The 14,068-nt window shown below is 34.7% G+C and overlaps 2 protein-coding genes across 5 annotated transcripts; both read right to left on the bottom strand.

Moving 5' to 3' along the window:
* Positions 1-4,770: 4,770 nt before the first annotated feature.
* Positions 4,771-7,286, bottom strand: LOC117921018 (probable protein kinase At2g41970). 2 transcript variants are annotated; one of them, XM_034838758.1, is made up of 8 exons: positions 7,183-7,286; positions 6,919-7,060; positions 6,544-6,800; positions 6,202-6,328; positions 5,845-6,118; positions 5,612-5,744; positions 5,430-5,516; positions 4,771-5,179 (listed from the first exon to the last, which is right to left on the bottom strand). In XM_034838758.1, exons 2-8 carry the CDS (start codon positions 7,007-7,009, stop codon positions 5,054-5,056), a joined length of 1,095 nt encoding a protein of 364 aa, XP_034694649.1. In that variant the 5' UTR covers positions 7,010-7,060; positions 7,183-7,286; the 3' UTR covers positions 4,771-5,053. The 2 variants fall into 2 exon arrangements, with proteins under 2 accessions (XP_034694649.1, XP_034694650.1); XM_034838759.1 differs by lacking the exon at positions 7,183-7,286 and having other exon boundaries at positions 6,909-7,055.
* Positions 7,287-9,404: 2,118 nt separating this feature from the next.
* Positions 9,405-13,473, bottom strand: LOC117921343 (putative E3 ubiquitin-protein ligase SINAT1). 3 transcript variants are annotated; one of them, XM_034839213.1, is made up of 4 exons: positions 13,220-13,473; positions 11,561-11,880; positions 10,478-10,864; positions 9,405-10,017 (listed from the first exon to the last, which is right to left on the bottom strand). In XM_034839213.1, exons 2-4 carry the CDS (start codon positions 11,774-11,776, stop codon positions 9,673-9,675), a joined length of 948 nt encoding a protein of 315 aa, XP_034695104.1. In that variant the 5' UTR covers positions 11,777-11,880; positions 13,220-13,473; the 3' UTR covers positions 9,405-9,672. The 3 variants fall into 3 exon arrangements, with proteins under 3 accessions (XP_034695104.1, XP_034695103.1, XP_034695105.1); XM_034839212.1 differs by lacking the exon at positions 13,220-13,473 and adding an exon at positions 13,072-13,213; XM_034839214.1 differs by lacking the exon at positions 13,220-13,473 and adding an exon at positions 12,898-13,037.
* Between the last annotated feature and the right edge of the window lie 595 nt (positions 13,474-14,068).

Below are 14,068 nucleotides of genomic sequence, written 5' to 3'. Positions count from 1 at the left end.
CAAGTGCCATGATGATTCTAAAGGAGTCATTTGACGAAACCGGTGAAAAAGTCTCCTTATAATCAATGTCTTCCTTTTGAGTGAAACCTTTGCGACTAGGCGTGCCTTATACCTAGCAATGTTGCCTTTTGAATCCCGTTTGGTCTTTAAAATCCGTTTACAACCAATCAGTTTTATACCTTCAGGCAACTCTACTAGGTCCCAAACACCATTATCTTTCATTGATTTCATCTCTTCCTCCATGGATTCTATCCACTTTTCAGAGTTAGAACTTTGTTTGACTTGACTAACTGGAATTGGATCGTCTTCCAGACCCAAGTCAAACTCATGCTCTTGGAGATATATAACATAATCATCTGAAATTGTACTTCTCCTTTCTTTAGTGGATCTCCTCAATGGCACTTGTACTTGAGGTTTTTGAGTTACCTCTTCATGAACTTGAATCGGTTCCATAACTTGAGCAGGAGGAATTTCAGGTGTTCAGGTGTGTCTTGAATTTCTGTTATCAACTGTACATTTTGAATGTGTCATCAAACATAATATGACCATGTCCAGTCGTAGGAATACTAATAGATTCCTCTTCAAATACCACCTTTCTTTATGGTTCTCTCACACTTAACTCAACATCCTCAATGAACTTAGCATTACCCGTTTCAAAGAAGGATCTAGATGAGGGGTCATAAAATTTGAAAACTCTCGATCTTTCAAAATACCCTACAAAGTAGCAGCTCACTGTTCTGGAGTCCAATTTCTTTTCATTTGGCTTGTAAGGCCTAACTTCAGCTAGACAACCCCAAACATGTAAGTGCCTAATACTAGGTTTTTTGCTAGTCCATAACTCATATGAGGTTTTGGCTACTGCTTTGCTTGGTACTCTATTCAAAATGTAAACTGCAGTTTTGATAGCTTCGCCCCAAAGTGATTCTGGTAAGGTGGAATGACTGATCATACTTCTTACCATATCCTTAAGAGTACGGTTTCGCCTCTCTGCAACGCCATTTTGGCTTGGAGTCCCTGGCATGGTGTACTGAGAAACGATACCACACTCCATCAAATATTTGGCGAATGGCCCTGAACGTTGCTCACCTAATCCGTCATATCTACCATAGTATTCACCTCTACGGTAAGATCTGACGACCTTTATTTTCTTGCTTAGTTGGTTCTCAACTTCAACTTTGAAATTCTTGAACACATCTAATGACTGAGATTTCTCATGAATTAAATAAAGATAGTCATAGCGTGAGTAATCGTCAATGAAAGTGATAAAATATTGTTGTCTATTTCAAGAAGTTGTAGGGAATGGACCACAAATGTCCGTATGTATCAATTCCAAAACGTCACTGCACCTATTGGCATCATTTTTCCTTATATTTGTTTGTTTACCATTAATGCATTCTATACAGACTTGAAAGTATGAGAAATCAAGTGGATCAAGAATTCATTTTGACACAAGCCTTTGAATCCGTTGATTTGAAATGTGACCCAAACGCTTGTGCCATAACATTGATGAATTCTCATTTATTAATTTTCACTTAATGCCATAATTACTTGAATGCAAGGTTTCATTTCCATTAGTGACCTTTATGTTCAATTTGTATAATTTGTCTGTTAGACTACCTGTACCAATAACCATTGAATTTAGATAAAGACTAACCATTCCATTTCCAAATGAACAACAATATCCAAATTTGTCTAGACATGAAATAGAAATTAAATTTTGTCTAAACGACGATCCTACAAAAGTCTCTTCCAAATCCAAAGTGTATCTAGAGTCCAACTATAGTCTAAAAAGACCAATAGCCTTGATTGCAGCCTTGTTGCCATTTCTCACATAGATGTATCTTTCACTATCAGTTGGCATTCGGCTCCTTAGGCAACCCTACATAGTGACACTTATATGAGTAGTTGCACCTGTATCTATCCACCAAGTGTCAGTAGGCACTACAGCTAAATTAATTTCTGAACAAACAAAGTTGAGAAGTGTACCTTTCTTTTCACGCCAAGCAGCGTATTTGGTACATGTCTTCTTCATATGACCAGCCTTTTTGCAAAAGAAACAAGTGATCTTCTTATCTTGTTTCTTCTGCACTTTCTGCTTTGATGTCTCAAAAACTACAGTTTGTTTTCCTTTATTGTCCCTCTTTCTTTTTTTGTTGGCACCAAATCCCTGAGATGTGCAAGCCAAGTGAACACTTTCTATCTTCTCTTGTACACACTAAGCAATAAGCTCATTCAAAGTCAATTTCTCCTTTTGAGTGTTATAACTGATTTTGAATGGACTGAATTGTGTAGGCAGAGAGATCAAGACCAAGTGCACGAGTATATCTTCCGACAACTCTAACTTTAGTGCCTTGAGTCTAGTCACAAGATTAGACATTTCCATAATGTACTCCCTTATATTCTCTTTCCCTTTATACCGCATAGAAACAAACTTACTAAGAATGGTGTTTGTCTCAACTTTTTCGTTTGCTGCGAATTGGTTTGCTATCTGATCCAAGAATGCCTTGGCTTGGGTTTCCTCAGGTATTGCATCCCTTATAGCTTCTGGAATTGAGTGTTTCATAATCATTAGACTCATGCGATTGGATTGCTCTCATTTTTCCATAGCAGACCTTTGCTCAGCAATGCTGGCACTAGTAAGATCTGAAGGGCGATCCACTCTTAATGCATAGTCTAAATCCATGCACCCGAGCACAATTATAACGTGTTCCTTCCATTTCTTGATGTTTGTGCCATTAAGTACATGAATGTTATTGACATTTGCAGATATAGAAGATGTTGAATTCATAATAATAAAGCTCACAATTAGTCATATAATCATCACACATACATGAATAAATAAAAAATTTAACATATATATGCATATGGACATATAACAAGATATCTAGCACAAACATCAATATTTAGTCTTTGGACAGAAATATCAATTTGTAAATAACATCTTTTTCAATATTAATTCTTAAATATTGACAATAAAACCGAAAACAATATGTTTGTCTTTGGACTAACATATCGAATGCAAGATAAACTTTATATGTTACATATTTATGATTACTTTATTTATTATTATAATAAAATAATCCTCATTTTGGTTGATTATTTTATACAATAATAACATGCTTATATATTTCAAAACAAATAAAATTATGTAACACATGTTACTTTGGCAACAAATATACATAACTTATTCATTTTGAAATGTTAAACACAAATACAGCAAGCAATTATTTAATCAAAATTATTTATGCATAAACCCATGTATAAATACAAGCCTTGATAACAATAGATGGGAGAAAAATGGGCAAATTCCGAAGCGAAGTGGAGTGGAATGGAGCGTAGCGAAATGGAACGAAGTGGTATAGCTCAGGGGTATATATATATTCATGGCCCAGTGCACGAGTAGCTCCAATTTTGTATGAAACATACCAATAAAGTGACATGCAGTTCCCCATGCATTTTCTTATGAATAGAGATTTAAAATATCAAACCAAATATAATGGGAAGCATAAAATAAAATAAAAAACACTGCAACAATGTATATTGCACGACAATGCAAACCCACATCAACTTTACGCCAAACGACGGCGTCTACCGCATTCTTACAGGCGGCGTCGCAAGGAAAACGCCACCATTCTTCTAGAAAAGGCGCCAAAACGGCAGCACCGTGGATTGGAATTGGCAGCGCAACCTGAAACTGAGATGGCGCCTGTAACAAACGCCTGCAGCGCCTCCAATCGCGCTTGAAAATGGCGCTTAAACGACACCAAAACAGAGTCGGAACGGTGCCTTCTGATCCCCAACATGACGTCGTTGACTGGCGTCCAGCGCTGCTTCGATCGCCTGAAGTGCTCCTCAGGCGGCGTCATAGCGGAAACAACGTTACCACCATCACATGCAGCAATGCCAAACAACGCCATTCCCACGCTGAGGTTCGTCTCTATCCTTGCCCACCACAACGCCATTCCCTGCTCTCACAAAACCCTAATCACCACCCTCCCTAATGGCCTTCAAAATCGTGTCGCGGCTGAGGGTTTTGGTGAGGGAAATTGAGAGCATGGCGATCCCAGAAAAATAAAATAAAAAATTGGCAATTTCTTAATGATTTTAACATGCTGCTTTGATACCAATTGTTTACAAAACCAACATAAATTCAAGAATGTCTACACAGGAATCTCATGCGAAATCATATGAAGAAATATGCCTTCATTTTGAGTTAATCATACCTAAGTCCATTTTGTTTCCATTTGAACAAGGTATGGATCTTCTAAGACTGTGGAGGACACCACCTCTTTCTGGATTCTCTTAGACGATGGGAGCCAAAAAGAGACAGGTCTATATTTATTCCAAAACTGATGTTTGTTCTTATTCCAAAACCGATGTCAGCTAAATGAACAGACACACACTATGGATTTATACCCTCTTGCCTTAGGGATCATACTCTTTGGCTATTGGGCCTCACGAGTCTTAGGCCCATCATCTAAGGCCCGTGATGGCTTTGGGCTCTACACATAAGGTGGCCCATACTGTGGAAAACCGATATAAAATAAATATCAAAGGCAAATAGCTTAGTTATGTACCATTGTTAAATATGTGTAAGTCCATATCTTAACACGACCACCAAACGAAATAAAAACCTCTTAAAATCTGAATGCTAAAAGTAGCTTCTCTTTACTTCTTAATATTTAAAATTTAATAGAAATAAAATATTGAAAAATAACGCTTTTCTCATAGCACATGGAAAATCACTGCATAATAAAAATTGGTCTCAAACCCGATGTATGTTTTGGTATTACATTGAGAAATATCATTCAATCACAAATTAGGACATAATTTTATACCTAAATCACATTCGAGCGACGCCAGATGGTTCAATCAAATGTTAGAAAGCTGAAAAAAGACAACTAAGTACCAACAGATTTATTGCAGAGACTGCTAAGTAAAATAAATAAGTACTTATCAAAAGAAATTGTGAATGTTACACTTGGAAAGGAAATGAGATGATGGAGGATGAGGAAAAGGTTATAAAATACAGGAGGCTAAGCCTTTATATATGCTATGCATTAGAATCAGGGCCTGCTGGTTTTGGATTGAGAAGTGGCTGAAGAGCCTTCACGACAATGGTCATGTTTGGCCTGAAGTCTGCTTCATACTGAACACAAAGTGCGGCAACTGCTGCCATCTGAGACATTGCCAAACACAACATTAAAGCAAATACAGGAAAAATGTAAAAGATTTATACGTTTGCGTTTTCATTTCCATGTTGCAGTCCAAACTCAACTTTTCACTTCAGAAAAATTTGATAGAAGATACAAAGGAAAGACAAAAAAAAAAAAAAAAAAAGAATGAAAGAAAAACCATAGCCTAATTCTAAGAAATCAAACATAGTTTTGATAATTTGAAACTGAAGCTAAGAGGGAAAGGGAAAAAACCTTTGCAATTGCTTTTGCTGGGTAGTCATTGTTGAGTTTAGGATCCACACATTGCTTCACCTTATCCTCACTCAATCTTGGAGTTGCCTGCAGCAGCAGTGGTTTACAATCCGATCCGAATCAGAGTTCAAAATAATGGTGAAAAAAAAAAAAACACAACAACAACAACAACAAAAACTCACCCAAGTAACCAGACTCTGTTGTCCTTTGGGCATTGTATGGTCTACTGGCTTTCTTCCTGTCAAAAGCTCTAAAAGTACAACTCCGAAACTGTAAACGTCACTCTTCTGTGTTATCTGCCCTGTCATAGCATACCTGAAGAGATCAAAACATGGAGTTTAGAAAGCCAAAAAATCAAGAATCAAGGAAAACGAAATTCAAAAAGCAAGTACAACCAAAAAAAATGGGGGCCTACTCTGGTGCATGATAGCCAAATGTTCCCAAGACCCGAGTGGAATGCAATCGGGCTGCTGTATCCGATGACTGGTTTGACAGGTTGAAATCCGCAATTTTGGCTAGAAAATCATCAAACAGAAGAACATTGCTGGATCTAACATCTCGATGAACTATTGAAGGCTGAACTTTTTCGTGCAGATACTCCAGGCCTTTGGCTGCCCCATAAGCAATTTTAACTCTCTGGTTCCAACTCAGAACCGGACCAGGCTCTGCCCCTTGTACACCTTTCCTCCCTGCACCATAAAACAGTCAACCAAAATCCTCCAAAAGAGAAAAGCCCAAAAGTTCGAGAATGTAGTAGAGGAGTTGGTCATACCATGTAGCATATCATGTAGAGAGCCCATTGTTGCAAACTGATATACTAGGATTTTGTTGTCGGCCTCCAAACAATACCCCAGCAACCCCACAAAATTCTCATGAGTAAGTCTTGAAACTATTGATAACTGCATCACATGGGAAAAGGGGTCCTAAGCACAAATGGTTTTTCTGGAAGACAATGCCTTTTCAATGTCCAAATATATGGAATAACTGGATCCATACCATTACTATCTCTAATTAAAAAAATTGTCGTCAGAGACTAAATTCCTAATGCCTTTACACCTTGATGAAAAATCATTTGAATGTTTATCGAGAAAAATCAGTGTGGGGAGAATGTTACCTGAGCAGCAAAATCAGAGTCTGGCTCTTGGGAGGAGCTGGTGTCCAGCTTCTTTATGGCTGCGCCCTCACCACTGCTCAACTTTGCGTAGAAAACCCTGCCGTAGGAGCCTTCTCCGATCAAAGCCTTTGATCCAAAGTTACTAGTTAACCTATTCAACTCGTCCAATGACATGGCCGGTGTCTCGATGGGTAGAATCTTCTGGGGAGCTCCGCTTTTGGCAGTATTGGAATTCCTGGGCTCTCCCGTTCCACCGCCTGAAATGCATAAAAACAAATTATGGAGAAACTGTGATTCATTCCCAAAAAGAAAAATGCAACATGAATCGTAAAAAGAGATATGGAATGGGGAATATGATCTGATACAATGTATTACCGCCATAGGCATTTCCTCCTCTTGGTGGAGCTGTATATTGGTTAGCAGGCTGGCCATGGTTTTCCTCCTCCTCACCTCCGCAGCAGAACATAGTTCACGACGCAGGCAGGCGCAGCAGCCACGGCAATATTCCTCACCAAATCTTTAGAAAAAAAAACTAAATCGTCATGAAAATTGAAGCTGACAATAAAACGAATGGAAATCAGGGAAGAAGATTAATTAAGACTCATTATTGGATGGAGAAGATGAAGGGAATACACATACCGCAGATTTGATGATTGTGATGGGCCGGAAGGGAAAGGGGGAACCAAAATATTATCGAAAAAGAGGAAAGAAGAAGAACAAGAATAGAACGGAGGAAAAAAAAGAGGGGAGGAAAGAGAAATGTGTGTGTTTGGGGAGAAAGGGAGAAGAAAGTTATTGTGTTGCGTCATTGCGGGAAAAACGGTTTGGAGTGATTAACCGCTAAAACGAACCCAAAATGCTCCTATACGTGCCTCCACATTGCACGTCCTCTGCACAATTCTATTATTTTAAGCACTTGACTTCTGTGCGGTTTTTAACAATACGATTTGTTAGGTTCTTGTCTCACCTTATAATGGAGGAGAAAGGAGGAGAGATTGGGAAATAGGGAAGATTGAAAATGCAAAAGTTGATTTTATTTGCATTCCTCTTCGTAGCATTCAGTGAGAATTACAGCGAATCTTCATAAAAAAAACTAAAAAATAAATCTATTTTTATATGGATTTTGATTTATATTTTCACATTTTAATTCATCTCTATTGTTATTCATGTTATTTTTATCATTTTCGAACTCATTCTGATTATCATTCCCACGGGGAAATATGATCAAAGAAAACTTCCAATTTTATATTTTATTTGTAATATCGATATTACGTTATTTATACTTTAATAATCTCTTTTATGTCCTAATCATATTAATTATATTAGTCACTTTCTTTGCATTATAATCATTTTTTAATACCCTTAATTATATTATAGTGAATTTAGACATTTGGTACTAAAAATTATTTTTTGATGTCCATGACTAGTTTTTAATGTCATGAAAATGAGTTTGATAAAATAAAATTTTAAAATTTTGATTTTTTTTTCTCTTTTGGTTTTCATTTGTGAAGATTTGATTTGATTTGACAACAATTATTTAATTTTAAAAGATACATTTGACATAAATTATTTTTTATAATTATTTTTAATTTAATTTTTTTAGATATTTTAAAAATAATTTAAAATATTAGTAATATTTTAAATTTTTTGATATTATACATATTCATAAAGAATAAAAAACTATTTTTTATACATTGGTTTTCAAGCATTTGTTCTTAAAACCAAACAATAATTGTTTTTCAAAAAAAAAAAACTAATAAAAAAATTATTATAAAAAAATATTACTAAAGATATCCAATGGTTTCTTTTTCTCGGAGTATATAAAAATTTTCCATCATCCATATATTTAATTTTAAAACTTATATTGTCATGGAAAGCTCGTGACTTATTAATCTTGGTTAATAATTATTTTTTGATATTTTGATAAAAAAATATTGGTGGAATGAAAATTATTTAAAATTTATGAAATATTTTTAAAAACAAAAAAAATGATAAAATAAATAAAAATATTTGTAATTGACATAATATTGATCAACGATAATGTTTATCTTTTTTTTAAAAAAAAATAATAATAATCAACTCAAATTCCTTTAATATATTTATATTCATTTATTTTAAAATTAAAAAATATTTTTATTAAAACATGTTTTATTATATTTTAAATAAAAAATTAAATCAATTTATATAAAATATTTTATTTGAAATTTAATTTCTAAAATTTTATTACAAATTTATGGTGAATTTTTTTGTTATTAATATTAATTTATTTTAATAATTAAAATTATTTACAATTATAGTAATAATTTATCTTATCAAATTAATTTTACTTTATAAAATATTAGAAATTCATTAATTTTTTTATATTTTAGCCATTTTTGAATAAATGTATATTTTAAATATTTTAAAATAAAAATATTTAAAATTAAAAGGATAAATATATAAAAAATAAAGTGATGTAATAGTAATTTTTTAAAATAGGATTAGTGAGTTAAAAGTGAAAAATAATTAAAAATAAAAGGATAATATAAATTTAAAATAAAAAAATAATTAAAAAAACACGAATAAACATTTTTAAATTTGGCTTTTTTTTGGGGCTCCCAGGCCTACAACGCCGAGAAATTGGCGATTTCACCTCATAAAATAACCTATTTAATTATTCTATTATTTTAATATAATATTAATTTCATTCCTATAAATTTTAGTACAAAATCAACACCTCTTAGAAGTCATTTTATACTCACCAGTATCACTCTTCCAAATTTTGGTTTTTTTTTTTCCCTTGGCTTTAGCTTTAAATTCCAATTAAAGCCAAACACAAAATCCACATGACCAAAAACCAAATCAATGACATGAGCATTCCATTGCATGAATCTTCTCCAACATAATGCAAAATGTGAAGTTTCATTTTTCAAGATTACTTTCAACTACAATCTTTCCATAGTAGTGAATTACAAGTTCAGTTTCATTTGATTCAGTTTGTAAAGAGACTCCAAACCCCCATCAGAATTACAACTTCAACACAAAAAGAAGAAACCAACCCCAATAACAATGTATCAAACTTCATCCATTTGCCATATTGAAGCAGCCCCAAGTGGGGTCTTAGAACCTTTTGGATAATGTACATTCACCCTAACATCCATTGTCTTTCCATAATTCACTTTCTTTCCAAATTCGGCCGGTGACCCTCAGCTTCAGCTCTTGCCGATCACCTCCAGAGAAGTAGAGAGCCAAGTTCCTTTGAATGATGAGTCCATCCTGACTGTCACGAACTTTCCTATGACTGTCCCTGATACTTCTTGGAACTCCCTGCCATATTAGCTTGCGGCTGTTGCCACCGACTTCCAAACTGTAGCTGAACTTCTTTGCTTCATTGTCATCACCCATGAATCGCAGAAAGGCCATGTAGACTGGTGCTGTTCCAAGCTGGAAAGCCTCAAAATGCAAGCAGAATTGCTTCCCAAAACAGTTGAACACCTGCATGGGATAAATGGGGTTGAGAATGCAGTCTGGAAATTTTATACCAAAAGTTTGTAAAACTTTTCATTTAGTATGGTTTGCATGTAGACCCAAATCCACAGAAGAATGGGTTCTTGTCAATAAAGCTTATTGCTGCAACTTGGTTATGAAACAAAATGAATTCAATGAGGAGATTACATTTGAACAGAACAGTCTTCATGTAAATGAGGTTTGGCTCTTCATCGTCACCAACACCAACAACCCGAACAAAAAGAAAACCTTAACAAGATAAAACATTGAAGCAATTGTTTCTAGAGATGATAAAATTGATTTTATCATGACTCAAGTTACCAAAGAAACATAGGCTCCTCTTAGACAATATGAGATAATATAGAATGACTTAGTATGCATTTCCAGCACATTGAAAATGATCAAACAACAGAAGTTCATATGTATATAACAGGATAAAATAACTTACAGTTAGCATCCATGTGGCATTTTCAACTTCCTGAGGATTTGATTTGACATATCGATGGTTGAAGGTACACCCATCGTGCATGTCAACCTTGTGATCACCCTTGAGATGCTCAACAAGGGTTGGGATGTCCCCAGTGACAGAGCACTCAAACCCAGCATATGGGCAGTTGTATGGATGGAATCGACACTGTTGCTCGTGCTTGAGCTTGCTGTAGTATGGAAAGATATCATGACAACCTAGACTTTGATATCTGCAGGGAAGTTCTAATGACTCTGCAACTTTCTCCAAAGCCAAACACCTTATATCTCCAAGCTCATGGCGGCAAGTTGGGCAACAGTTGTGCACTCTACTCTTGCAGTTTGAACATAAGGTGTGGCCACTTGGACACTAAAATATATTTAGAGAACCAAAATCAGATAAAAAAGAAAAGATAGACTTTAAGATACCAAATAAATATGATAAAATAGAATAGTTTCACAATTAGCCACAAAGACAAAAATAAATAAGTGGAAACACTTGTATTCTAGATTTGAAATGTTAAACAAACTTTAAACCTGATCAACTATTCAAAAGGTACTGATACAAAGATAAGCAATGCTTCATTGTCCATCACTATTCTATGAAGTCCAAAATGACACTCATAGATGAATTCATGCCATAGGAAAACTTATGTCTTTAACAGAATATGCCTTCTAAAACTTTACCTGTAAATTTCTCATGCTTTATGAGACCCACTTCACTATCACAGTCAAATTCCCATAGACTATCCTTCTTCAAGCAACATTTTGGTTCATAACCCCCACTCTCCTTTCTTTGCCATGATACATAACAAACCCCAAGCAAACTTCTGTTCCTTCCCTCCAGACCCTTAACACAGAACTTGCAATTCACCGATTACATATGTTTATACCCCAAAACACCCACTCTAGCATATTAATTTTGTGAATCAAGATTACAAGCATATTGACCACAACAAAATTTGATAATTCATAACTTGAAATATCTAACTCAACATTAAGCAATTAATAAAAAAAAGGAACAAAAAAATAGAAAAGATAGAAAATATGATAACTGACAACAAACCTGGTAGATCGGAGGGTACATTAAACTCGTGCATACAGGACATTCAAGTAGCTCATGGACACCATTGGGTGAAGAGGTTCCCTTTTTTCCACTCAAGCCAGCAGTAGTTTTTGCAGGTGTAAGATTAGTGTCTGCTTTTGTCATTGCTATGTCATAGTCAGTCGCTGTGGAGTGAGACTCAAGAACTTCTTTGTAAGTGCTGCCTCCAGGAGCCATTGATAAGCTTATAACTCAATAATATTGGTAGCAGTGACTAAGATTCACAGCAGTAATCATTCCCCAGTTTGAATCATTCTCCATAATCCATTAGCATCCTTAGTCTGTAAACAAAACGAACAGTAAGAATTAAAAAAAAAACATTATTTAAACTCCAGCAAACATGCATACAAAATGCAGATTCTCATAATGAAACTTTGGTTGATGCATAGGCTATTTATTTTTAAGCTCTTCAACACTTTCAAAGACTGGCCTTTCTAGGGGTTAGAGGGGTTGAAACAACCTGCAGTCGATTTTGTTGTCTACAGAAAGAGGATCAGATTTGCAAAACTACCAAGGTGCAGCCTAGATTCTTTCATCAATCATCCATGAAGCACAAAAAGGAAATGCAAAGTTTCGGAGAATACAAAAGAGTCTTCTTATTCTAAAACTATAGCATTCTTGATCAGAATTCACAAGTTGTTAATGCAATTATAGCTTAGGCTTGCCCAATTCCTTTTGGCAGAGGGCAACTGTTTTTTTCTTTTTCCCAATTTCAGCCAGTCACCCCCTCCCACCAATAATAACAATGAAAAGGCAGAGAGAGGAGTGAGACAAACAGTGCGGAAGATATGATATGATAGTTCCATAATTTGTTGTGCCCCTAATCCAAGAAACCAACAAACAACAATTTTCATCATCTTTACAACATATCAACAAAGAAGCACAAAAGGCAGATTTAATGAATTGAAATTCGGAAATTCCACTTTTGGCAACTAGAAATCATGATGTCAATCAAAGCATAAAACAAGATAAATCAAATTCTCAGACAATTTACAATTTCGAATTTCGAATTTCGAATCAAATTAAAATCTGAGTTTTGAGCCCTTTCCCCCTCAAAATAGATACCTTTCCTTTCCCATTGAAATAAACCATAGAACATTCAAAATATAAGGGAGGAGCAATGAAACAGAATAAACCCCAGTTGAAGTTTCCCACCAGGTACCCTTTTTCAATCAAATTTCAAACTGGGTTTTGCTAAAAACCACCTTTCCCACTGAGATAAATCATCAGAGCAAACAAAATCTGACGCAACCAAACAAGAAAAACCAAATCCCATTTCAAATTTCGATCCAATTTACCATTTCCAATCAAACCCATAACCGGATTTTACAAAACCTGCCGCTACCACCACAATCAAAATGTGAGACAATAGCCCTTAAACAAAGCAAAACCCATTCCCAACTCCCAACCAATATAGCACTTCCAATCAAGAGAACAAAGAAAAACACACCCTACATAACAAAGAACCATACCAGTTGAGATTTCCAAGCACAGTGTCCCCATAAACAATCAACTCCAACTACAAATCCCGATCTTCCCTCGAAAATTAAGGGAGAAAAAACAAAAACGAACACAAAAAAACAACTCGTGCCGCGAGCTCCGAAATTCACGCGTATTTACCCGGATATGGAAATTGAAGAAAAGTTCCCTTGTTTGTACCGTTCGCATCCGTTGATGTCCTTGTCCTTTTTCCCACGATCCACAAATTTTCTTTTCTTTTCTTTTCTTTTTTGTTTTCTGTTCTTTTAAAATATACTTTTCACTTCTGTGTCGTCTTTAATACAATTTATGTTCTTCGCCCACACTCCGTTTGAAAATTCAATTTCTTAGTCTTAAGGTTCGTTGACGTTTACTTCCGCGTGTAGATGTAGTTTCAAACTCGCTGACTCTGATACTTTTTCTCTGTGAAAATTGAATGAAAAAAAAAAGAAAAAAAAAGCACAGTGGATTAGATAGAATACAAAGATTTCCCATTATTTTCGTAGAAATTTCATGGCGAAAATGGGAATTCTAGTTCCAGTGGTCACCCTTTACCTTTTTCTCATCTACCCATTCTTTAGTGGGCGGATGTAGATTCTGGGCATTGATGGTCCACATTTGCCATTTTTTCTTTCATTTTTTTTTTGTTTTCAATTTGGTGGAAAATTAATGATTTAACTTTTAACGATGGAGGTAAAAGTACCAAAAGTTAATAATGAAAATCCTTATATTATTCACAATAATAATATTTCCATTTTTAATTAAAATATAAGAGTTTATTTGAGGGACAAGCGTTTTTAATTTTAAAAATATCTTTTTATAAAATTTTAAAAACACTTTTAAATTTTTGAAAATATATTTGTAATATTGACAAGTCACTTAAAATATGTTTAATAATGATTTTAAAACATAATTAAAAAAAATAGATGTTGGAGAAAATTTAAAAAACATTTTTAAAATTTTGAAAAAAATATTTGAAATGTTGAAAAA

This window comes from Vitis riparia, chromosome 8 (assembly GCF_004353265.1).
Source record: "Vitis riparia cultivar Riparia Gloire de Montpellier isolate 1030 chromosome 8, EGFV_Vit.rip_1.0, whole genome shotgun sequence".
In the NCBI taxonomy this organism is placed as follows: Eukaryota; Viridiplantae; Streptophyta; class Magnoliopsida; order Vitales; family Vitaceae; genus Vitis; species Vitis riparia.
This window is presented reverse-complemented; position numbering and strand designations above follow the sequence as displayed.

Bases quoted from the DNA above. Each gene is read 5' to 3' on its own strand.
- LOC117921018 (XM_034838758.1), bottom strand. From the start codon at position 7,009: ATGTTCTGCTGCGGAGGTGAGGAGGAGGAAAACCATGGCCAGCCTGCT. The intron at 6,119-6,201 runs GTATGACCAACT...TTTATGGTGCAG, and splicing joins TCTACATGATATGCTACATG to GGAGGAAAGGTGTACAAGGG. The intron at 5,517-5,611 runs GTGAGTTTTTGT...CTGCTGCTGCAG, and splicing joins AACAGAGTCTGGTTACTTGG to GCAACTCCAAGATTGAGTGA.
- LOC117921343 (XM_034839213.1), bottom strand. From the start codon at position 11,776: ATGGCTCCTGGAGGCAGCACTTACAAAGAAGTTCTTGAGTCTCACTCC. The intron at 10,865-11,560 runs GTTTGTTGTCAG...AATATATTTTAG, and splicing joins TGTACCCTCCGATCTACCAG to TGTCCAAGTGGCCACACCTT. The intron at 10,018-10,477 runs GTAAGTTATTTT...TATCCCATGCAG, and splicing joins ATGCCACATGGATGCTAACT to GTGTTCAACTGTTTTGGGAA.